The 26,672-nt window shown below is 26.9% G+C and overlaps 4 protein-coding genes across 4 annotated transcripts; 3 read left to right on the top strand and 1 right to left on the bottom strand.

Annotated features, from left to right (window-relative positions):
• Positions 1-14,450: 14,450 nt before the first annotated feature.
• OCT59_025599 (uncharacterized protein) lies at positions 14,451-15,842 on the top strand (the record flags this gene model as incomplete). Its single annotated transcript, XM_025331308.1, has 1 exon — positions 14,451-15,842. The coding sequence occupies one exon, from the start codon at positions 14,451-14,453 to the stop codon at positions 15,840-15,842; it is 1,392 nt and encodes a 463-aa protein (XP_025189679.1).
• Positions 15,843-19,969: 4,127 nt separating this feature from the next.
• Positions 19,970-21,331, top strand: OCT59_025598 (uncharacterized protein; the record flags this gene model as incomplete). The annotated part of the gene is made up of 1 exon (XM_025323801.1): positions 19,970-21,331. One exon carries the CDS (start codon positions 19,970-19,972, stop codon positions 21,329-21,331), a length of 1,362 nt encoding a protein of 453 aa, XP_025189680.1.
• Positions 21,332-22,901: 1,570 nt separating this feature from the next.
• OCT59_025597 (uncharacterized protein) lies at positions 22,902-24,290 on the bottom strand (the record flags this gene model as incomplete). Its single annotated transcript, XM_025331309.2, has 1 exon — positions 22,902-24,290. Exon 1 carries the CDS (start codon positions 24,267-24,269, stop codon positions 22,902-22,904), a length of 1,368 nt encoding a protein of 455 aa, XP_025189681.1. The 5' UTR covers positions 24,270-24,290.
• Positions 24,291-25,511: 1,221 nt separating this feature from the next.
• On the top strand, positions 25,512-26,417 carry OCT59_025596 (uncharacterized protein; the record flags this gene model as incomplete). Its single annotated transcript, XM_066139634.1, has 3 exons — positions 25,512-25,538; positions 25,741-25,876; positions 25,954-26,417. 3 exons carry the CDS (start codon positions 25,512-25,514, stop codon positions 26,415-26,417), a joined length of 627 nt encoding a protein of 208 aa, XP_065992192.1.
• Between the last annotated feature and the right edge of the window lie 255 nt (positions 26,418-26,672).

Below are 26,672 nucleotides of genomic sequence, written 5' to 3'. Positions count from 1 at the left end.
AGTATCAATATTTATTAGATCTAAACTAAAATATCCAAAAAAGTTTATTATCCGGACGAATGGCGCAGTAAAATTACGTGTGATTGTAGATCATCCAATCACATAGCTTTTAAGCGTAGGTTTTAGACGGACCATTCCTTCCTTGGGAAGCACAAATTTTGGGTATGTTTCAAAGTTAAAACTTCGAAAAATGTTGCAATTTTAAAGTTCTATTTAGTAGATGTCCTACAAAATTTTCTTTCTCATACATAAAAGCAATAAATATAGTACCATAATAATTACATTGTATTTTTTTTTTTAAATTCATGACAGAATATTTTTTGTAATAAAAATAATTGGAAAATAGTGTAGATCCCAAAATTTTCTTCAAAACAATTCGTATAAAGTATCTTTGACATGTTTTTTAAATGGTATTTCGATTACCTGCATGGTATTGTGATCACCGCCAGAGATTGGCATTTTCTGCTTTATAGTCCGGGCGAAATTTCCCAGGCGAGTGAACTGCCGCTTGCTATCGAACTTAATAAGAAGCAAGGCTTGGACAAAGATTCCGAAGAATATGAAGAACCTGATTCGAAAAAATAATCATATATATTAGCATAGTAAACGTCATGTATCACGAGCAGAGTCTCGAATCATTGTATTTATTTTTTATCCTTCGTTCTTTATTAATAAAATAATATTTCGGCCGGGGGCCCCAGCTGAAAATTCATCATGTGAAATAAAAACAGTTAACAAACACGCGCACACACGTTTAAAAAATCAAAGTAAGGCTTTATCGTATTCTTGAGTTATAAATGATAAAGGAGTTGGTTTTCTATATAAAATGGGATAGTGGTGTCTCAAGGGAGGAATGAAGCAAGAAAGTATGCCTACCCGCCCCTAGACAACAGGGCGGACATGCATTATATCACAATGTCGATCACTTGCCGATCATGATATAAGTGATATCACGTTAAATTTGAAGCTTTATTCCAAGCAATAAATGTCCTGACAATTTATGTTAAATTATTTTATTTAATAGTTTAATTTATCAATAAATTAATATAAAAGTATTGTGGCAAAATAAGGTGTGTTTCCAAAGTTAGATTTTACGTCAAATTTTCAATAATTAATATATATGCTATATATATGCCGATCATCTGCTAACGTGACTTTGAAGCTTCGGGCGAAGCCACAGATCTTCGGGCGAAACTTGAAACTTTTACAGTATATTATTTAGGTATTCAAGAATCAATGGCTAAAATAAACCTGGATAATTTTTGATAACCCAAAAGTTATCATTAAATAAATGCTTACAATTATTGTAAAATTAATATATGTCTGATATTTGACAAAATCTTTATGAATTATTTTAAGAACTAATTTATTAACAATAAATAAAATAAAGTAAATAAAATCGAAATTTTTTACATCATTATGTAGAATTTGTGAAAAAACTAATTCAACGGTATTTTTTTATGTGATAATATTGGTCAAGTGATCGGCAAAATGATCGGCAATATCGTGATAATATGGGGATGTCCGCCCTGTTCCCCTAGACGCAGTTCCTTCTCACTACTCCGCATTACTATCTAAATTTTCGCGAGTTATTCTATCTATCCATAAACCAATATCATCTAATGTGCTAATGTAACCATCTTTCTTCGTGATATTTCTCTCATAAAACCCTTGAACCGTATTCTTATTAATTTTCCCTCCAAATTTGCACTAGACGATTTAATAATTAACCCATGAAATATTTCTTCCTTCCACCTACGTTCACCCCTACATTGTAACACTGATAATTTTTGGCTTTTTTTGCTATACTAAAATGTCCGTCTATCCGTCCGGCACGTGACTATGTACAATACACTTCGGACTTAATAATAATTACTCATATTGATTACGCAAAATAAATTACTCATCTTATGATCCTGATGTGGTATTGTCATGACTCATGAGTATATAATTAAATAATATAAATATATCAGTTTTCTTTATCTTTTTTTTCTTTGTCTTCTTTATTTTCTTTTTTTTAGGTCTGTCTTGGGTTTTCTCGGTCTTTTTTTCTTTTTTTATTCTTAGGCTCCTTTTCTTTACGTCTTCCTTTAGGTATGTGGGTTGTTGTAGGTTTGTGTGTGGGTTTGTGTGTGGGTGGTGTGTATTTCGTTGCTCTTTCCTCCTCCCCTCTCGCTTTACTTTTCCCTCTCGTTTTCCTTTTCCCTATCCCCTATCGTTTTTCCTTTTCCCCTATCGTTTTCCTTTTTCCCCTATCGTTTTCCCCTTTCCCTCTCGTTTTCCTTTTCCCTTTCGTTTCCCCTTCCCTATCGTTTTTCCTTTTCCCCTATCGTTTTCCTTTTTCCCCTATCATTTTCCTCTTTCCCTATCGTTTTCCCTTTTCCCCTATCGTTTTCCCCTTTCCCTATCGTTTTCCCTTTTCCCCTTTCGTTTTCCCTTTTCCCTGCCCTTTCGTTTCCCCTTCCCTATCGTTTCCCCTTCCCTATCGTTTTCCCTTTTCCCCTATCGTTTTCCCTTTCCCCTATCGTTTTCCCCTTTCCCTTCCCTTCGTTTCCCCTTTCCCTATCGTTTTCCCTTTCCCCTATCGTTTTCCCTTTTCCCCTTTCGTTTTACCTTTTCCCTGCCCTTTCGTTTCCCCTTCTCTATCGTTTTCCCCTTTCCCTTTCGTTTTCCCCTTTCCCTATCGTTTTCCCCTTTCCCTATCGTTTTCCCTTTCCCCTATCGTTTTCCCTTTTCCCTTTCGTTTTCCCTTTTCCCTGCCCTTTCGTTTCCCCTTCCCTATCGTTTTCCCCTTTCCCTTTCGTTTTCCCCTTTCCCTATCGTTTTCCCTTTTCCCTTTCGTTTTCCCTTTTCCCTGCCCTTTCGTTTCCCCTTCCCTATCGTTTTCCTTTTTCCCCTATCGTTTTCCTCTTTCCCTATCGTTTTCCCCCTTCCCCCTATCGTTTTCCCCTTTCCCCTATCGTTTTCCTTTTCCCCTATCGTTTTCCCTTTTCCCCTATCGTTTTCCCTTTTCCCCTTCCCTTTCGTTTTCCCCTTCCCCCCCCTGATCAATGTTGCTGCACCTCAACGTGGTGATCAGGTGACAACAAGTTTTTTTAAAAGACTTGGCTAAGTCAGCAACAATGCAAAGATTTTCTATAATAATATTCTTAGGATTAGCACGTTGAAGAAATTTTTTAATATTCAAACAATGATTTTCTGCTGTAATAAAAAAGATAAAGTGTAAGTTGATTAACATTATTACTATGATTGATTTTGTTTTTATCTCATAAATTTACATGTTTTTAATTTGTTGAATATGTATGGTTAAGTCAAAATGATGGAACAAAATTCCGAACTCATAATTTATTAGAAATTTACGTATACAAACTTATAAAGACAAATTTTTTCACTAGTAGAGGCATATAAAAAAATCTTAAAGCATGTGAAAAAAACTAATATTATAAAATAAATAAATTTTTTTGTATATAATTAAAAATTAAAGAGCATAAAATTTTAAATGAGCGATATGAACCATTAATTAATAAAGGAATAAATGGAAGTATATAAGAAGAGAAACCTAAGGTACAACTTAAATATCTTGCTTTACATGCAATTTTAATATTATCTGGTAAATAATGATCAAAATCACAATTAAAAGGGATTTGACCGAGATATGAATATGTAATCACGAATCTACATCCAACTATTAAAATAAAATGTTATTAATAAAGATCAATTTTAAGGTAAAATTATTATTTTAAATTAAAACTTACCCATTAATATCACAAACTGGGTATATAAATAAGAGCTGGTTTACAAGAAAATTATCAGATTATTTAACAAGTTAAATAAATATGATAATAGAAAAATTCAATTATACTTACGCAATATATATCCCGAAACTTTCATCATCATCATTCATATATTGTATTGCTAAAAAAAAAATGCAGTTAGTATTCAATTTGTCTAAAATTAATTCAAAATTAATTACTTACTAAATATTATTAATAATAAATTTCCAATAAAATAACTATAAAAAAAATTACATCAATTATATATTAATTATATTAATTACATTAGAATATTAAATTCATTAAATTAAAAATAAATAATATATAAAATTATTTATTTACAAGAAATTTGTATAAATCATGGTAAAGATTTCTCGATGTACACCGTAATCATTATAATCTCCAATGTCAAATAAAGTTTTCAGATGCCAAATTTCTATATTTTTTAACAAAATAAATATTTATTAAAGGGTCGTATTAAACAAAATTATTTAAAAATTATTAAAAATGTATCAATACATATAATATATATACCTGCACCAATACATGTAATAAAATAAAGAATAAAAACAATCTTAGAAATAATAATGGAAATTTTCATTTTTTTAAAAATTTTTAATTTTTTTAATTTTTTTAAAATTTTTTTTTTTAAAAAAAAATGGTCTCAACTATTATTTTACAAGAATATTGTGTTAATTTATATAAGATTTTTTGTTTTTTTTTAATAAAAAAAAAATTGAAATATAAAATAAATTTTAATTCGTAATATTTTACCGTTTATATGATAATAAAGAATGAGAAAATATTAAAGTTTTTCCTTATGGTTATTGAAAAAAAAATAATATTTGTTTTTTTCCACGCAATGTTTTCTTTACAGCTTAATCTATAATGTCTTATTTTAGAATAATGCGATATATTTTCTCGAATCACGTGAAAAATACATGTTTGTTCTTTTTTTCTTTTTTTAACATTCTATAAAGAAATTGCTTGATGATATAAAAGTCAAAAAATATAAAGTTATTAATGATCGTCTTTATCGCTTAACAAAATAGATAATTCTTTTTGCTTTTAGAGAATTCTATCGAAATAACAATAATATGAAATTTAATTTCTAATTTGGGAAATAAACAAAGAATAATAAGATTTCTGATCGAAAATGTCATAAAATGTAAATACCGGTTTCATTTTTTTAACTTATAAATATAAATAATAATAATTTAATTTAGTCCTTGTACTAATTTTGATAATTAATGAAACCATTTAAGTGCAAACAATGACAAGCAAATGATCGTATGTCCGGACAAACTTCGGATTTTCCGAAGATTCGAACAATTAGATAAATGTTGGAACTCAATTATAAACAAGATTTGTTTAAATTTATTTCTTCAATTTGATCGATTTTTTTTTTTATAATCGAATATCAAACCAATAATTTAATATTTTTGAACTCTAATGCAGCCGGAAGTAGTGTTGACCTGAACTAGAAATTTTACGATCAGCAAGACTCATTTGCTATTTATAGTTTTCGTTTTATTATTATTTATTTATAAACAGTTGTACAAAAAACTTTCGTACGACATATATCCTTGTCTATAAACTTAGGCTTATACATACAATAATATACCTATTATGGGACTAACATTTTGCTAAGTGTAACTAAACTAAGAAAAAACACTCTTTCGACATAAAAATAAATATAAAAACTTTTTTTAGATATTTAGTTTAGATCTAATAAGTATTGATACTTTCATCTTAGACGGGTTAGTAGATAGAATAACATAGTCATTTTTTTATTTTTTTTTTATAAATTTCATTAAAAAAATAAAAGAAATGCGCGTTACAAACAAACATATATATATATATATGTAAAAACTTTTAATCACAACAAAACATTAATACATTTATTAAAAAATAAACTATTGTGAAAAGTATGTGCTATTCCCCTAAGGAAATCTATAGTAGTTTTTTTGTATTTTATTAAATCTAACAAGGAAATACGTGCTACTAAAAATTCTATTTCATATAAATATATACGTAAAAATATTTAAAACTTTTATATTTAATTTTATATATATATCGGTAAAACGTTTGTCGGTGAATAACCTGTCGGTGAGTTAAACGCGACCCAATCCGACCCATCGCCCCTCCGAATCTCTAAGTACAGTCAAACCTCCAAAATTAGTATTACATAAAAAAATTTTTTTATTACTATCCCTTTTATTTATTTTTTAAAAAAATAATTTCCTCTCCAGTTAAAATTAGAAATTTTCTATAATCCTGAAATTCCTCAAATATCAAGAAAAGAATATCCTTGTTAAGTTTGGATATTCTTTTTCGAAAAATAATCTTATAATTCCTCAAATATCAAGAAAAGGATATCTTTATTAAGTTTGGCCATTTTTCTTCATCACATGTCTAAGTTTCTTCAGAATAATCTTTAATTCCTCAAATATCAAGAAAAGAATATCTTTGTTAAGTTTGGGATATTCTTTTTCGGAAAATAATGTAATTCTTCAAATATCAAGAAAAGGATATCTTTATTAAGTTTTGGATATCCTTTTCCGAAAAAAAAAAAATAAACGATCACATGTCTGAGTTTCTTCAGAATAAAAACTAGAAAAATGATAGTTTTTTCCAGAATTTTTTTTATAGGGAGTTAAGTGTGTAAATTTTGTTTTTTCATTTAGAAAAAGATGAATGATTTCATTGAAAATAATCATTCTTGAAAGCCTTTTTAATAGGATGACTATTCAAGATTAAATTAATAACGAATTTTATGGTTGAAAAGTGCGTTCAAATGATGTTTATATACTTTTTACAGTCTATAACTAGGAAACGGAAACAGAACCGGAAACGGGATATTGCTTAGATTGTTTTGTTTTGCCACATACCGGACTGGACGGACAGCAATAGAAAGCCATAAAAGCCACAAGGATTAAGATATTATTGGTGGTATGTAAATCACGCAATATCAGGTATTAAATTAAATATAAACTGATACTATCCGAGTCTGAGCCACTTCAGGCTATGTAATCATAAAACACGGCTTGGTAGTCAATATAACGATAATCACCATCGTACATTCAATAAAATATGCAAGATATTAGGTTACAAAGATGATACAATAATCTCTTTATTCATACCTTTTAATTAATAAAACTCAAAAACATCATTGGATATACTACGGGATTAATTAGTTGTATTTTAAATTGGTCAAGTTATATTAAGTCAGTTCTAAATCAATTAAGTTAACCCGATAAAAATTCGACACATTCATCACATTCATGCTGCACAGCCTAATTTTGCTGATCGCAAGTGCTGTGGCCATGTTTCTATTTGCTTGTCGCAAGTGCAGTAATATCGGTGGCTATGCTGCAAGATTTCCTGTTCGATATCACGCATGCGCCTGCGGTCGGATTTTACGGTCAACTACGCAAGTATCATAATGCAGTAAGCCACAAAAAAATCTAGCCGTAAGTGTTGCTACTTTTTTGTAATTATTAATCTTTAATATTTCTCTGGGAATTTTATTCTTCAATGTTGACTATAACGATCGATGGAAAAATTACCAACAATGTAAATAAAGCATTTAAAATTAGTAGCAGTTTGTAAATTAATTAATTGGCTGTTTGCAAAATTTTGAAGATGTGAACTAATAATTAAATTTGAACTAGAGTTTACATGATTTTTAAGAAAGATGATTGATCGTTATTATAAAAAGTATTTTAATTGTGCAAAATGAATTTTCAACTAAAAATTTTTGATTAAATTTTTTTGTGGCTTGCTGCATTAATCAGCGGATTTTCGGCATAAGCCACGAATTTACTGGGCTTTGTGGTCAATTTTTGCGGAAAATTACGGCACTTACGTAAAGAGTACGGAACCGGTTGTAAAAAAAGGTTTAAAACCGGTTTCTTAATTGAGGCTGGCTTAATATGCCGATCACCCGAATTTTTGCGATCGGTTCCGAACTCTGAAAATCTTGATGAATATATTTTTTTTGATGAATTTCTTTAAGATCACAAATAATATTATCCAATACAGATAATTTATCTTGCCAATTGAAATGTTCATAATTTTTATTTATCCAATTATTAAAATTTCCTTTTTTTACATATTTGAAAACTATAATATATTCCTTTGTATTTGGATTTAATTAATTTATATGATATTGGTATTTCGGATATTATTGTAAAAATATATTTTAATTGTGCAAAATGAATTTTCAACTAAAAATTTTTGATTAAATTTTTTTGTGGCTTGCTGCATTAATCAGCGGATCTTCGGCATAAGCCACGAATTTACTGGGCTTGCGGTCAATTTTTGCGACACTTATGTAAAGCGGTTGTAAAAAAAGGTTTAAAACCGGTTTCTTAATTGAGGCTGGCTTAATATGCCGATCACTCGAATTTTTGCGATCGGTTCCGAACTCTGAAAATCTTGATGAATATATTTTTTTTGATGAATTTCTTTAAGATCACAAATAATATTATCCAATACAGATAATTTATCTTGCCAATTGAAATGTTCATAATTTTTATTTATCCAATTATTAAAATTTCCTTTTTTTGTATATTTGAAAACTATAATATATTCCTTTGTATTTGGATTTAATTAATTTATATGATATTGGTATTTCGGATGTTATTGTAAAAATATATTTTAATTGTGCAAAATGAATTTTCAACTAAAATTTTTGATTAAATTTTTTTTGTGGCTTGCTGCATTAATCAGCGGATCTTCGGCATAAGCCACGAATTTACTGGGCTTGCGGTCAATTTTTGCGACACTTATGTAAAGCAAAAGGTTTAAAACCGGTTTCTTAATTGAGGCTGGCTTAATATGCCGATCACCCGAATTTTTGCGATCGGTTCCGAACTCTGAAAATCTTGATGAATATATTTTTTTTGATGAATTTCTTTAAGATCACAAATAATATTATCCAATACAGATAATTTATCTTGCCAATTGAAATGTTCATAATTTTTATTTATCCAATTATTAAAATTTCCTTTTTTTGTATATTTGAAAACTATAATATATTCCTTTGTATTTGGATTTAATTAATTTATATGATATTGGTATTTCAGATGTTATTGTAAAAATATATTTTAATTGTGCAAAATGAATTTTCAACTAAAATTTTTGATTAAATTTTTTTGTGGCTTGCTGCATTAATCAGCGGATCTTCGGCATAAGCCACGAATTTACTGGGCTTGCGGTCAATTTTTGCGGAAATTTACGGCACTTATGTAAAGAGTACGGAACCGGTTGTAAAAAAAGGTTTAAAACCGGTTTCTTAATTGAGACTGGCTTAATATGCCGATCACCCGAATTTTTGCGATCGGTTCCGAACTCCGAAAATCTTGATGAATATATTTTTTTTGATGAATTTCTTTAAGATCACAAATAATATTATCCAATACAGATAATTTATCTTGCCAATTGAAATGTTCATAATTTTTATTTATCCAATTATTAAAATTTTTTTTTTTTGTATATTCGAAAACTATAATATATTCCTTTGTATTTGGATTTAATTAATTTATATGATATTGGTATTTCGGATGTTATTGTAAAAATATATTTTAATTGTGCAAAATGAATTTTCAACTAAAATTTTTGATTAAATTTTTTTTGTGGCTTGCTGCATTAATCAGCGGATCTTCAGCATAAGCCACGAATTACTGGGCTTGCGGTCAATTTTTGCGGAAAATTGCGGCACTTACGTAAAGAGTTCGGAACCGGTTGTAAAAAAAGGGTTAAAACCGGTTCACTTAATTGAGGCTGGCTTAATAGAATTAATTAATCAGTTTTAATATGTTAATATGCCGATCACCAGAATTTTTGCTACCGATTCCGAACTCTACTTATTTTATTATTTATCATAATTATTTTATATGATATTGGTATTTCAGAAGTCTTTTGAAAGTGTATTGGATGGAAGCGGTGGGAGGTCGGCTTTTTTGAGGATTAGTTTTGTTTCTTTCTTTTAATTTTTTCTCTCGTATTTATTTGTGCATAAGTCTATTCTAATTTGACGATCACACTAAGGCACGTGATTAGTAACGCGTCGAACGTTCGGCAATATTTTTTAGATAAACTTAATTCACATATGTATAATTATATGAATGATAATCTTTGTTATTATATTATTAAATATATATTTTTTCATTGTTTTCGAAATTTTTTTTTTAAATATAAAAATTGATGCAATGTAATATCATTTATTTTTTGAATTTTTTAGCTGATAATTTTGTTTAATCCAGACTCGACATGAGTCATATTAGTTATTTATTAATGTCACTATTATATTAATCATATGGATCATGCAGAGTTCGTCACGATAATCTAAAAAAATTATTACGACTGTTACGTATTACGACTATTACGTATCAATATTTTTTGACTCAATGTATTGAGACTAGTGCTTCGATCCGTTTCTGTCTCATCCGGATGAATCCGGATGAATCCGGATTTTTTTTTTATCCGGATATCCAGATTTTGACCCGGATTTTGATCCGGATGGAAAATATCCGGTTTGAACCAGAATCCGGATGAGTTTTCATATATATTTACTATATTCACGCAATATATCGCCATCCAGTAATCGTAGAAAGATGATTAATGGCTCATTGGAATCGTCGCATCAAGAGCTTTCGAATGATACTAAAATGAGCTTTCTAGCTTCGATAGATGATGAGATAATTTTAAAATATTTACATGAATAACTCGCCATCTATTGATGCTAGAAAGGTTATTTTGGTACCATTCGAAAGCTCTCTATGAGTGGATTCTAATGATCCATTAATCATTTTTTTACGATCACTGGATAGCGAGTTATTGCGCGAAAACAGTTCTGACTAATTAGAAAAGAACTGTAAAATAGTTTTTTTTTAAATGTAAAATATATTTAAATGTTCTTTATTTTATTAACTTTAAAAATGTAAAGAATACACCTTTTTCAATTCAAATATGAAGATAAAAAAAAATTTGAAAAAATAAAAATTTTTGCTAAATTGTTAGAGTATTTGAAAAAAAAATACAAAATAAAAAAATTAATTATTTACTATTCTTCTCCATAAAGTTTATTAAAAAAGCCCAGATTCTTATTAAATAAAAGCCATAAAGTTCATAAAAAAAGCCCAGATTCTTATTAAATAAAAGCCATAATGTTTATTTAACAAAGCCACATACTGTATTTTATTAAAACCTTGACGAGGTATCTCTCTCGTATAAAAAGAGTTTGTTTTGCAGTTTTATTAGTAAAAACGCCCATTTCCTGACGATGTCTAGGTTTTACATTATTACAGTAATACATAAAGTTTAATTAAGTTGTAAAAGTTACAAAGTATAACTATAAATTCTAAAAATTAAATTGATATTAATATTAATTTAATCCAAATTTCATAAAATATTTGTTAAATTTTTTTGATAATAAATATGTTGAAATGCTATTCGATGTTTATTATATGGATCATCAACTAGTCCGCAGTCAAAAAAAATTTTATATGTACACAGTGAAATTCGATAAACCGGATATTCGATAAACCGGATTTGGGCCTAAACCGGACTTTTTTACTGGAACCAAATCACGTATATTAAAATAAGCTCGATATACCAGAGTTTACTAGTAAAAGCTCGATATTCGCTATAACGGATCAATTTTCTAACCAGCTATAGTAAAAATGATTCGATAAACCAGATCACGTGACTGGGAACCAATAAAATTTAAGTAACGTGATGCGGTAAATCTTAAATTTGGCCGGAATTATAAAAATCTTAATTCCGGCTGAAGTTAAGTATTACTTATATATTCAATTAAAATATTTTATATTCATTTTCATGACCTCTATAACTTAAAACTAGATGAAAAAAATCAAATTATAGTGTATATTAGTTTTATTAGCATGAAAATTTTTTAAAAATTCAATATAATAGATTTTCAATATATCGAAATTTTTTCGCTAAACCGGATATCCCGATAAACCGGATATTTTTAGTGGAACCGATAGATCCGGTTTATCGAATTTCACTGTGTAAATCCAATCCGGATTCCGGTTTCCATCCGGATTATCTGACCCAGATATTAATTCGGATCAATCCAGATAGAATCTGGATTTTTTTTTTGTGTAATCCGGATAACGGTTTTCATCCGGATCGAAGCACTAATTGAGACTAGACAATATTAAACCAATAACTGTATCTTTAATATATATTTTAACCTTATCGATCAACATGCTGAGTTCAAAATTATACTCGCGTTACATAATCTTTTCCCCTAAAGTATCTTATTTGAATATGAAATCAAAAAAAAAAGATTATTTGTTAGAATATTTTCAGACTCATCACATGATGAGAAATAATATAAAAAGAGTGAAATTTTCCCTCAGTTCGTTTATAATACTTCCGATCTAATTTATAATCTTCCACTTTTTTCACAAAAAATGAATGCCAAAAAAAAAATAGATTTGTGAAAATAACCATTACCTATTTAAGGTAAGCATGCGCTCCCTGCTCTTAGCCATAGTTTTAATGAAACATGCTTAACAGAATAAAAAAAGTCGATTTTACCTGTTTGGTGGTGTCGTAAACCACCAGTGGTATCCCGAAGGACCATGACAGTAGGGACCACTTGGGTAACATGGTACCTTCTATTTCCCAGAGGCTTTTTTTTATGGAGTATGGTGGTGTTTTTTACCAACCATACTAACGTTGTTTTTTTTCTTTGTTTTTTAGATAAAGAGATATCACATCAAACATTCTGTAAGGCTATACAAACAATAAATACTGATCAAAAAGCTTCTTCGGATCTTCACAACTTTACACAAAAGCTTTTAAATAATTGTAAGAAGGCGAGATTATAATTTAAGGTAATGATGGTTTTTTTTCCAATAATAGTATGGTACCACGAACTTTGATGTTTTCCCTACTGCTAGTAACTTTATCTAAAAAATCATAATATATTTCCATTATGTAAATCTTTGATGAATTAATTATTCTTTTTCCGTGAATTCTTTTGCAATACTCTCAAAAATAACGATTTTATGTCTTAAACTCAGATAATAAGAATATCTAGCCTCTTATTATCTAAATAATTTCGTAAACTTCTCTCTTTAGCACATCTGATATGGCATGACTATAACAAAATTTTTAGTAGATGGATGATGGATCTTGGCTTATTCCATAACATCTAATAAATTCACTTGATGGTTTATGTATATATAACAAGAATATTTAAATTTCATAAACATTTAACAAAATATTTATTCAAATTATTCATAATTTATAATTTCCAGTAATGTGAAGCATATTAACAAAATTAAAATTAATGGATAAGTTTAAGACTGAAGGAACCTGAAAACAAAGCAAATAACTTAAAGATATGATCATGATTCTTTTCATATTACTTTACTTCAGATTAAAGCAAAGGATCCATATATTTACTCATAATCCGTCCTCTCCTATAACACAAATCATAGGATCTTTTAATAATTGGGATAGAAGTCACATCTTACGCCTAAAAATGGAAAAAATTGTATTATATTCATATTTACTAGACGGACCAAAATTGACTTATTTTAAGAATGTGAAATTGTAACATTTTAATATTTAAATTGCGACAGTTAATACTTTAATACGGTAATTAATATTATTGGAATTTAAAAATAAAACTTCTACATAAAAATTGTAAGGATGCCAGTTGACAGAAACATATAAATATTTTTTATATTGTTAGTATAGGTACTATATGATCATTTGTTAGAACTCACTAAATTATGATCCCATTAATACATCTTAGTAAAATATGAATGCAATAGCTAAAATTTATTCTATTATGAAAATTTATAAAGAATAAACTAAGATATCAAATAAATTTCTTAATGGTGACCGCATTATAAAATTTTATAATTTTTATGTGAAAGAAAATTGATTTCATCACCACATATATCCTATTCTTATAACTCCACAAGCTTCATGCGATCATGATGATCGACAATCAAAAATTCGGCGACATTTGTGTGTTATTATTAATAATCATGAAATTATTAAAATTAAGCAAATACCAAATTTTAAATTTATATACGAATAAATCAATTTACGTGAAACGCTGCTTTTAAGACAATTCTTTGTTGCTTGACACCTGATGTCCTGATCACTGACAATGAGATCCTGCCTGCAAAAGAAAAAAAAATAAATGTGTTATTAAAGAAATACAACAACAAAAAGATATTATCATAATTATTCTGCTTGTTCATTGTGGAATAATAATTATCTCATCTCCTAAAACTTAATATTATCTAAAAGTACTTGGATATTATAAGATTACTATTACGTTTATGAAGCAATAATGTCGTTACTGCTCTTAATAAAGGAAATGAATAATTTCTAATCTAAGATACTGGGTTTCATTTATTAATAAAAAAGATCACAAAAACCTTTTGTAGTAGATTTTCTTTAAGAATTATACATGTAAATAAAAATAGACAAATCTTGATATGAAAAAAAAAATTATTCGGAGATATATGGAAGATCTTTCCATATATATTTGAAATTACGTAATAATACATAATTAGTTGTACATGTACAACATATCACAAACAAAAACGTCATAAAAGTAACTTTAAATATTTATTTGCACAACTTTTTACTCTTTTGTCAAATAATAATGATAAAATGTCCAAATTAAACAGAGATGTTCTTTATTTAATATTTAAAGAGTTGCATAATGATAAATATACTCTTCATTCTTGCCTTTTAGTTAATAAAACTTGGTGTGAGGTTGCTATTCCAATTCTGTGGAGAAATCCTTGGAAATATTTAAATTATTCAAAAGGAAAATTTTTACTAGATGTAATAATTTCACATTTATCAGATGAATCAATGAAGAATATAAAGAGCCAAGGCATTGATTTTACAATTAATTCATACAAAAAGCCATCATTTAATTATATTAATTTTTTTAAGCATTTAAATTTAAATGCAATCAAAGAGTTAGTTAAGCGTTCTGAAATGTTGATTATTTATAATGAAATTATTCGTCTTTTTATTAATGTAAATACAAAATTTACACACCTTTATATACCCCAAAAATTTGATTATCAATTACATCTAATTCCTGAAGCTAAGCATTGCTTTTCAAATATTGAATTCATTAGATGTTATACGAATATAAATGATAGTGGTTTAGCTGGATTGATAGAAATTTGTAAATCAGTTAAAGAATTGGAACTAATTATTAATAAGAATGATAACAATTATGGAGTCACTAGATTAATTGAAACTCAAAAATCCTTATTTAATGTTCATTATATAATCTTCCGTTCTACAGATAATGTATCATTTCATACAGCTCTTGAAACATCGTTGATTAAACATGCAAATACCATACAACATTTTAAGATAACTAACCAACCTGGCACATATTTTTTATCATGTTTTATTAATTTAAAAAGTTTAGAATTAGATGGTTATTTCGGTGTAACATGGTATTGCTTAAAAAATTTATCTTTGCCTTTTTTACAAATTTTAAAGGTTAATAATGATTATCCAGTAATATTTTTGGAAGGTATTATTGAAAGTACAAGTGGATATCTTTCAGAAATAGCTATTAATAGAATAAGTTATGATGATCCTAATAGTAAAATATTAGTACAGACTATTTACACAAAATGTCCAAAACTTAAATATCTTAAGTTAGAATTTAAAAATAATAATATTTTAGAATTAGAAAAATTATTAATTAATTGTCAATATTTAGATGGATTGTTTATTATTGGAATTTTTGGTTTTGATTGGTATAGATGTTTTGAAATATTAACAAGATCTTCACCAATTAATTTGTTCAAGTTTAAATTTAATTATTCAACTCACATTGGATGCTTAAAACTATTTTTTGATGATTGGAAAGTTAAATGTCCTGATCGTCCTATGAAATTACAGCTTATAGATGAGAAACGTCGACCTATTAGTGAAGAAAATAAAAATTTAATAGAAACTTACAAAGCAGAAGGGATAATTAAAAAATTTTCTAATCATTTGTATAATGAAGATTTTGAATGGCTGTGAATTAAATTTATGTGTTTGATATATTAAATATCACAAAATACAAAGTTTTTTTGAATTGGTTTTTTTATGTAATTGTTATAGATTTTTTCGGTTATTATATTTATTGTTTTATGTAGGGATGCCAAAAGTTCAGTTACAACTGATTATTACCGGTTCAGTTATCGGTTCTGTTTCAGTCCAGTCCAAGGCTGACAGGTTAACCGTTGGTTCTATATATATAAAAACCCGATAAAAAGCTGATACATGTTTTATGTTTAATATATTCAAAAATTTTTTGATTTTTATAGTTCAATCACTTTACGCGTTGATCATGTGATTTTCGCATCGCCAGAAAATTCAGATAATCGGTATTATTATTACGAAGAAAAATTATGTAAACTTAAAAGACATGATAAATAAAATAATCTTTGACATTATCTTTATTCAGTTTTGTGATCGGTTTTGCGGTTCAGTTTTGTCGGTCGGTTTTGTGGTTGGTTCAGTTTTTGTTGTAAACCACAATTTTAAAACCGAAACTGAATGTTGGCATCCCTAGTTTTATGCTTTTTAATGGATTATTATTACAGCAGTAACATCTTCGCTTTCCACTTTTAATAGTTATTTGGAAACTTATTTTATAATTAACAATTAAAAAAAAGATATCCGACAGAATCTTCAAAATTTCTCTATCCGGTATATTTGAAAATATGTTTAATGATTCATTAATTATACCAATTCATCCTTTATAAGACTATAAAGAGTATATACATGATGTAGCAATCACATAAAGTGAATTCATTAGATCATTTAGATGTAATGCGAGTATAAGTGCCAGATTGTGATTTAGCCGAATTTATAGATCAATCAAAGAATTGGAATATATAATTATTAGTCCAATAATAAATGTTAATATAAGTATTGGAGAAGGATGCGTATGGATGGGATATATTTGGTGTAAATATTGTAATGAAATGATAGAATATAAAATTTTAGAAACTAAATCACATCTTGAAATGGTAGGGTGCCCTATAAAAAAAAAATTCTTTAAAATGTACTTAAAATATACTTATGTATTTTTTTAAAATATACTTAAAATATACTTATATATTTTAAAATATACCTAAAATATACTTAACATTTTAAAATATACTTAAAATATACTTAAAATTGCAATTTTAAGTATATTTAAAGTATAAAATTTTGCACTTAAATTATACTTAAATTATATTTAAATTGCAATTAAGTATATTTTAAATGTAATTTAAGTATAAAATTTTATACTTTAAATATACTTAAAATTGCAATTTTAAGTATATTATAAGTACATTTAAAAATTTTAAGTACATTTTAGATATATTTTAAAATATATAAGTACATTTTAAGTATATTTTAAAGAAATTTTTTTTCATAGGGGTGGTCGTACAATGGTATAATCCTTATTTTCCAAACTTCAATTCTCTGAAATCCTATTTCCCGAATCCCAGAAATCTGAATCCTAATATCCTGAATGAGCAATTTTCTGAAATCCCTATAAAAAAAAATTCTGGAAAAAATTCATCATTTTTCTAGTTTTTATTCCGAAGAAACTCAGACACGTGATCATTTTTCAGAAAAATTTTTTATAGGGAATATATATATAGTAATAAACTGTATTTTTTAAATTTTATTACATATTAGTTTATAAAATATTGCGTAATAATTCAATATATCTATTCAAAGAGATCAGATGAAGACGATATTATTAAAAAATTTTAAAAGTGCCATAACATTTATTGGAATTGAAGTTTTCTATTACTAGGCATTTGTTAATTTCGCAATATACATAGGAAAATTACTAACAATACACTATCTATAAGATATTCTAAAAGAGTATTGCTACTGGTAGAATTTTAGTCAGAATTAAAAATGTCATGAATATCTGCTAATGCTGGTGTCACGCGCGGTGATTTTTTGACATTTTTCACAAAATTTACTAATTTAAAATAATTTTTTATTTAGCAATTCAACAAATATTATTATTTAGCAAAAAGTTTAAAAATAGCAACTCATGTGGAATATTGGAATTCGGGATATTGTGGATTCGGGATTCGGGATTCAGGGAAATTGTATGTTTTAGGAATGGGTCCAGTTCGCCAATCAGGTAAATGATTTCGTGATTAATTAAAATAAATTGATCTTCAAAGCTTTTTTCTAAATATAATTTTTTTTTTAAAAAAAAAATTCTTATTCGTTCATATTAATTATAAAAATTAAAAGGATTTTCAAAGCTTTTCTAAATATAATTCTTTTTTTTTAAAAAAAAAGTTCTTATTTGTTTATATTAAATTATAAAAATTAAAAGAATAAAAAAAGTAAATAAAAGAATTTGGAACATATAAGACAATCAATTACATCTGATGCCATTGTCCCCGAATACCTGAAGCTCCAATTTCCATAATTAATAAATGATTCCATTTTGGCTTGACAATATGGTACATAAAAGTGGTTGACTGCCAAAAAATTATTTGATTACAAAATTTAAAATAAAATAACATTAATTAGCAAAGAAATAATAAAGTCCATTCAATCGGATCTCAGAATACGCAAAGAAATAGAAATTTCGTTCGTTCGTACAAAAAGAAAAAAAAAATTTTTAAGGAATTTCCGTTTGATTTATTAAATTTTAATCCGATAAAGTTAAAAGAAATTTCTTATGGTTTCAAATTATTCCCAATCTTGGAATCGCACCATAAGGTTATAATTATTTTTTTATGACGAAAATGTTCGTTTTTAAGGTTTCCAATTTTCAAATGTACTTAATAACTACTACTTACTGCCTATTAATTTGCTGTCACTTTTTTTTCAATCTTTTGATTTTTCCGAGTCTTTTCCTTTATTAGCTAGTTAAATTTTTCTAATCGCTTATTAAATATTTATTAAATCTTATATATTTTAGTAAATATCCGATTAGTCTATCCCCGCTTTTTTTCAATGATCTTTATTAACCACGCAGTACATATATAGAAATATATTTTACGGAATCTATTAGAATGAATTTTATTGTTTTTAATTAAGAAAAAAAGTACATTTAAATTTTATAACGTTAGAATTTGAAAGAAATGGACAAATGGTGTTCATAATAGATATTCAATACGGTACGATTTTGAAAACCTGTACGGTACGATTGATCAATTTCCAAAAATTCCAAAGAATTCGTACCGTACCGTACTTGCCCTATATACCTATATATACTTAGCCAGTAAAGTATGGTACAGTTAATAAAATTTTTTTTCTTTTTTTTATGTGTGATATTCAAATAACCACTCCACTATATTATTATTATTTTTTTTACAACAAGCGTAAACGCATTTCTTTATTCAGTAAATGTGAAAAGAGAAAATAACCACTATATTAAATGGACATTGATGTCCTGATGCTCAAATATTAAATAAAATTGATGTCCAAATAACCGCATGTAAAATGGACATTGTCCAAATAATCACATGAATTAGATATTGGTGTCCAAATGATCAATTCTTATAACTGTAAAACTCCGTAAAAATGAGCCTTTCACGGATTCATTCACGGAAAATATAAATAATTTGATAAATTCCATGATATAAGCGGAAATATGAGCCTTTTACGGAAAAAAGATGGAGTATAAAAAACGGATCGACTTTTTTACGGGGAATATGATTAAATGTACCGTTATTTGGATACCAGCGTCCATTTAATTAACATTTAATGTCCATTTAATATAATGGTTATTTGGATAATTAGACGTCATATAAAAAAAAATCAACCGTACTGGCTCTATAATATAGTATATACTGTACGGTACGAAATTTTTGGAATTTGATCAACCGTACCGTACGGATTTGCAAATTTCGTTTAGTACCGAATAACCTTCAATGAATGAAAGATTATTAATAATGTTTGTTCTTTTTACGTTATTATAATGATTATCAAAAAGAAATTTCTGATATTCTGATTTCTTGTGTTAACCTTAAATAATTAATATAAATCCTGAAAAAATTTCTTTATCCGACGAAAAAAAAAACATTACTCAATAACATTCCTTTTGACGCAAATATATTCTAATATCATTATATCTATTATTTACATATAATACAAACATTTCGTAATTTTTTCTAATTTTTTCAATAAAAATGATCAAGTTCATTTTAAATTCGCTTTTACTCCTTTTCTTTTTTGGAATTGTTACCGCATCAAAAGATTTTGATGTTATTATGGGTAACAAAAATTTTAAAACAACAAAGTTACTTAGTGCTGTCTATAGTCAACAAGTTAGTGATTCTTCAGAAGGATATCATAAGGCAGAATTTAATTTAAAAACCAATTTACCATCATTTAATCCTGATCAAAGTGGTGTAGAAAGTGTTATTTGTAAAACAGAGGCAAATGGTAAAAGAAAAATTGCTTTCAGCTTAAAGGACAAAAAAGCGGTTAAGGATGTTAAGAAATGGCCTGAAAGAATTATGTTATTAATTTCTCATAAATGGAAATGTTTTGGTAAAAGGTCTACCCAATTTTTTACGGCTACTGATAGAGTTATAGATGAATCTAAATTAGTTGCAACTTTTGTTATTATGAATTGCGATTTTCCACACAATTCAGAAGATTACGATATCAATTTTAATTGGGTCGAAGGGAAACAAACAAAGAATAATACTCATCGCAGTCTAGAAGAAAGATTCGGTATTTCATTTCCAACAATTAATATTAGTAATAAAATAAGTTTAAATATCTTATTTGACTCAAAAAGTGATAAATCTTCAAAACCAGATATATCACTTATAAATAATAATGATATTAAATTGCTTTGCGCTAATTGTTTTACGAAAGGTGAAGCTACTCTTGCATTGAGAATTAGAGGTAAAATTTTTCCTCCTAAATTGAAAGAAGCTTCAATTACTCTTAGTGGAAATTTTTTCATGAACCTTGATTTTGCTCTTGAAGCTTCAAAAGAAATAAGTCCTGAAAGACGTAAAAAAGCATCTGAAAATTCTCCTATTATAAATTTTAAAACAGGTGATTTTAAGATACCAGGTTTATTAGAACTTGGCCCTGAAATTGATCTTGTTGCTGCAGCTGATGCTCTTGCGGATGCAAAAGCAACTCTTGGATTTGGTGGTAATTTTAGTTTACCAAATTTTAGTGCTAAGGCATCATTTAAAGGCCTACCAAATTTTGAGCAATCCGGGTTCGAACCTATAGTTAATGCACATATTCCAAGTGCTAGTGCCAAAGCTTTTGCTATTATTACTGCTACATTAAAAACACAATTAGGTTTTGGTGTAAAAATACTCAAAGGTCGAATTTTAAATAAGAAAATTGGTTTTGAATTGGCTGGATCTCTTGAAGATTCTTTTAGATTAGGTAGTTGTAAAAGAAAGGCTCATCCACATGTTAAATCTTCTCTTGGTGGTAATATAGGTTTTTTTGTAAATGATAAGGATTTTCCTATATTAAAATTTCCTACTCAATCTTTATTAGATAAATGTTTATAAAGATAGAAAGAGATAATATATTATTATTTTTTTTTTTTTACATAATTCTTTATTTTACATATATAATGATTTGATTAGTGACGTATCTCAAGTTGCGCTATATTGTGTTACGTTGTAGATACGGCTTGACGTTAACAAGTTCGAAAATTATTATTTATTTTTATGTATTAAAAATCAAATTCCACTTTCCTTTATTGCGCTTACTACTTTTTAAATTAACATTAATATTTATCTCCTCTTATAATCTATTTAAAATATTACCAACTAAATTAATTGAATCGAGATCCATACTAGCTACTTTACAGAACGTAGCGATGGCTTAATGCGCAGTAACTGCGTTATAAATACATAGTGACCACATTATGTAATCGTAAAGAAATTACATATATGCAGTTACTGCGCATTAAGCCATCGCTACGATCTTGAAGTTTCTGTAAAGTATTAGGTATTATCATTTAATATTCATATTTGTTTCTAATGGAATAAGAGGAAGATTAGTTTAACTGACATTTCTGTTTTCTTATTGTTATGGTAGTATGTAAAAAAATTAAAACTTGAAAATACACAAGTGCATGTGTACCAAGCCTATAATTATAAAGCATTTTCGGGCCATTTCCTGAATGCCATTTTCATGAATATATCTTTTCCCGAAGTCAATTGCCTGAATACTAATTTCCCGAACTGACCTTTTCTGAAACATACAATTTCCCGAATCCTTATATATTTCCCGAACTTCAATTTCCTGAAATCCTATTTCTCGAATTCCGAATCCCAAATATTCGAACCTCAATATCCTTATTTCAAATATCTCAGATCCTCTACTTATTATTTTGATTTACATTAAATAATTGAAAAAGTTAAAAAAAAAATTTATTTAAATTACAAACTAAGAAATTTGTAGAATATTTACTAATCTATCTCTAGTGTTTAAATAACTCTAAAAGAGAATACATGTATTTAATATTTGGATAAAAAAAGGAATTACTAAAAATTTTTATCTTGAATGAAAATCACACTACACAAGGTAGATTTAACCTTAAAAATGAATTATTTTTATTTTAAAATTAAATCGAATTTTTACAAAAAAAAAAGAAGTAATATATGCAAAATTGAACTTTTTAAAAATGTATAATTATTAAACAAAATATTAAATTATATAACCTAGCATAATATAATTTTTATGTAAAATAATGAAAAATTATTCTAATCAAAATTTATAAATCGAGAGATTACAAAATTATTGTATGCCAATTTTCTTTTCAAAAGGAGCACTTTTCAAGAAATAAGAATTATTTGCTTTTCAAGTAGTTTGAGATGTGAAAATATATGACACAATAGCGATTACTATCATAGCAACCCGAAATTTTCCCATTTATGTTATTGTTAATTGAACATATGTATTGGATCAGTTTATATACTTTATATACAGTACCTTATATAAAGAAAATTTAAACAAATAAGTTTATTATGCTTATAGTAAAATAAAATAAAAGGTTAAAATTTTAATAAGAAATATATAAAATAACTATCATTTTTATACAACATTTTCTGATAATATATATTTAAAATTCTACCATTCAAAATCTCCAAATTTATCATTTTCAAATTTTTTAATAATTCCTCTTTTCTTGTATTTTTCTATTAAGCTATTATAATTTTTTAAATTTAATTGACTAAATTGTAATAACATAGGATATCTACCTTTCCAATTATCAAAAAATGATTTAAAAGATTTTGATTCAATATTATTACAAAAATAACCAAATTTAAACTTGCACAAACCAATTGGCGATGATTTAGATAATATTTCAAAACAAGTATCCCAATTAAAAATACCACTCTTAATAATAAACAATCCAGTTAAATATTGACAATTAATTAATAACTTTTCTAATTCAAAAATAGCATAATTACTTAAATTAAGCTTAAGATATTTAAGGTTTGGACATTTAGTATAAATAGCCTGAATAATTCTTTTACAATCAATATCATTATATTTAATATCATAAATAGCTATTTCATTAAGATAACCATCTGTATTTTCAATCAAGGGTACTAATAATATAACTGGAATATAATTGACATATAAAATTTGTAAGAATGGTAAAGATAAATTTTTTAATAATTGGTCAGAATAATAATAACGATTGCTCAATTCTAAACTTTTTAAATTAGTGAAATATGATAGAATTTGCGTAGCAGGAGGTTTAGTCATCTTAAAATGTTGTATAGTATTTGCATGTTTAATCAAAGATTTTTCAAGGAATTGGCAAAATGACATATCATTTATCATATTATTAGATATAAAACTAAAATTAAGTATAGATTCTTGAGTTCTAATTAATTCAGAAATATCATAATTATTACACTCCTCATGAATAATTTCCAATTCTTTAATTGATTTACACATCGTTTTTAATCCATTCAATAAATAATAATCTATATTCGCATAACAACTAAGGAATTCGATATTTGAGAAACAATGCTCAGCTCCAGGAATAAGGTGTATATAATGAACAAAATTTCGAGGTATATAAAGGTGTGTAAATTTTGTATTTTCATTTATAAAAAGACAAATAATTTCATTTAAAATACAATCAACTCCCAAATTTACAATTATTTTTCTAATAACATTTAAATTTAAATGTTTACAAAAACTAATATAATTAAATAATGGTCTTTTATATGAATTGGTTGGAAAATAAATGTTTTGACTCTTTAAAATATTTCTTTTTTCATCTGAAAAATGAGAAATTATAACATCCAATAAAACTTTCACCTTTTGGTAATTTAAATGTTTCCAAGGATTTTTCCATAGAGTTGGAATAATTATCTCACACCAAGTTTTATTAATTAAAAGACAAGAATAAAGAGTATTTTTGTCATTATGTAACTCTTTAAATATCAAATAAAGAATATCTCCGTTTAATTTGGACATTATTTTATTTGTATTTTTTTTTATTTTTTTTTCGGTTTTAAATGGTTATTTAAATGAATACATATAGTCACACAATATTCAAAAAAGGAAGGTAGAATGGTCTGCGCCTGCGGCTATTTGAGTAACGTAAAGTCACATGCTTTACTGCGGTTAAAGTATTTAAATGTTACAGGAACGATGACATTCATTTTTAAAAAATGGCAATGAATAATTTATTCTATTGAATAAGTATACTTAAGTAGCACACTCTATGAATATGGAATTATAAGTCATTAGATGCAAAGTGTCGAAACCAAATCATGCTTTTTCCCGTCTACAACCGCTAGACCCGCAGCTGCTGGTGGTCCGTATTGTAGGTGGGTGTTATTTTATCATTTAATGAAAAATGTAGGAGTTGTTCTAGAACAAGGATGTGTTAAACGGTGTTCAAGTTGTAATAGATTTTGGAGTGAAAGTAATTGTAGATGAATAATATACTTGTTGTTGCCGCACCTGTTATTGCTTAATAATTGTGGACGTCTTTATCTTGATAATTATAAAATAAATAATACAGGAACTGATGTGGGTACCAAAAGGTTATAGAAACTGGGTGCCAGAAGTTAAGAAAAAGTTAAATAACATTTAAATTAACATATTATTTAGACAATTGTTCGTAAATAAAAATATGTTCAGTTATTATCTTATAAAGTAATCAAGGTTTTACAATTTTCACTTGCAAAACGACTACTTTTACTTGAGACCATAATTAATAAGCTACATAATGATTAATGCCAAAATATTTATCCGCAACTTATCAAGTTATAAAATGTAAATAATCTCATCTAATTTGTTAAATTATTTATGCTGCTGCAAATTTGATACATTCACACAAACAGATGATGTTATGAAAAGGTTTAATTGCGTAAGACAGAAATTAATAAATATTGATTATGCTTCTGATTTTACAAATAAAATTCTTATTGTAATAAACAATTATTGAAGCAATGTTTAGTGTTACGGATTTTTGATTGTTAACTTTGTGTGACATAATCATTAAAATCTTCTATTTTTAGACCACTTAATAATTTTTGAATTCTTATTAATACCTTATGACATAAACAGATAATTTAATATTTGTTGCCGTGTGATGTTGTGTGATCATAATATTTATCTATGACTCATAAATTTTAAAACCGTCTTTATCTAATATCCAAATATAAATATTAAATTTACGTTAATAATACATTATTCGCAACTTAAAAAATGAAAGTGGTTTTATCTGAAGAAGAAGTAAGTAGAATTTTTTTTTTTGGTAGCTTATTTTTTGCAAGTGATCTTTTAAATATTATTTTTTTTTGTTAAATTCATATACTAATTATATAATAAATATAATAATTATTCGTATTCTTAAACACCTTTGTGAGTGTTACTTGTAATAGACAAGAACTGGTGACACTAATTTACGGTATTGTATATTCAATAAATTTTATAGAAGAAAATGTTTTTAAATCATATGGTTGAATTGAAACGTGTTGGAACACGCGATCCATTCGCAAAATTAACCAAAATATTTACATATAATGCTCGTCAACTTTGTCATTATTGGCGCAATTACCTCGATCCTGAAGGTAAGAACATATAATTTCGTCAGTTTTTTTTTTCTAATAAAAAAAAATAGAGTAAATTTAATTTACTTTATTTATAGTATGTCAACATAATTTATATGATTATGAAAAACAATATATTGATAATTGGATTTCGCTCAATAGAACAGAAGATGGTACAATTTGTTGGAAAAACCTGCGTCAAGATTTAAAAAATCAATTTGGTCTTTACCGATCTGAGAATATGTTAAAAAATCATTGGTATTCAAAACAAAGATGTAAAAAGGGAACAGATAATGACGTGATTTTGTCATCTCCTTCTAATATTACAAACATTCCTACCTCTACAAGAACTTTTACCACTTATAATTATCCTTTTACTTTTAGCCCACAAAATCGTCCATCATTGCCTACCATCTCTTATATCTTTAATAATCCTTCTGATTCTACCGTGGATCTTCCCCGACCTCTTTTTTATCAACAAAATCTTTACGTATTACCCACTTTGCAGCCGCCTTTAACACAAGAAAAGCTCAAATTGCCTAAACTTCCATCCAATGTATAATCTTCAAAATTTATTCAGTAACCGGAATAGTAAAGCCATCATTTCATCAAGAATATTGCGTTTATTTATTCGTTCCTAGTTGCCAAATCCTTTTTCATTCTCATCCATTTAAAAAAAAAAATATGCATCCAAATTTAGCTAATATCCTAAGTCTGTGAGCAAGTCGGTTGATTTTATTTATATGATATTTTATGATACTATAACTAGTTAAACTAATTATTAATTAATTTATTTATTTTAATCTATATTGATTTC

Source organism: Rhizophagus irregularis, chromosome 5 (genome assembly GCF_026210795.1).
Source record: "Rhizophagus irregularis chromosome 5, complete sequence".
Lineage (NCBI taxonomy): Eukaryota > Fungi > Glomeromycota > Glomeromycetes > Glomerales > Glomeraceae > Rhizophagus > Rhizophagus irregularis.
Note: the sequence above shows the minus strand (reverse complement) of the source record. Positions and strands in the feature narration are given on the sequence as shown.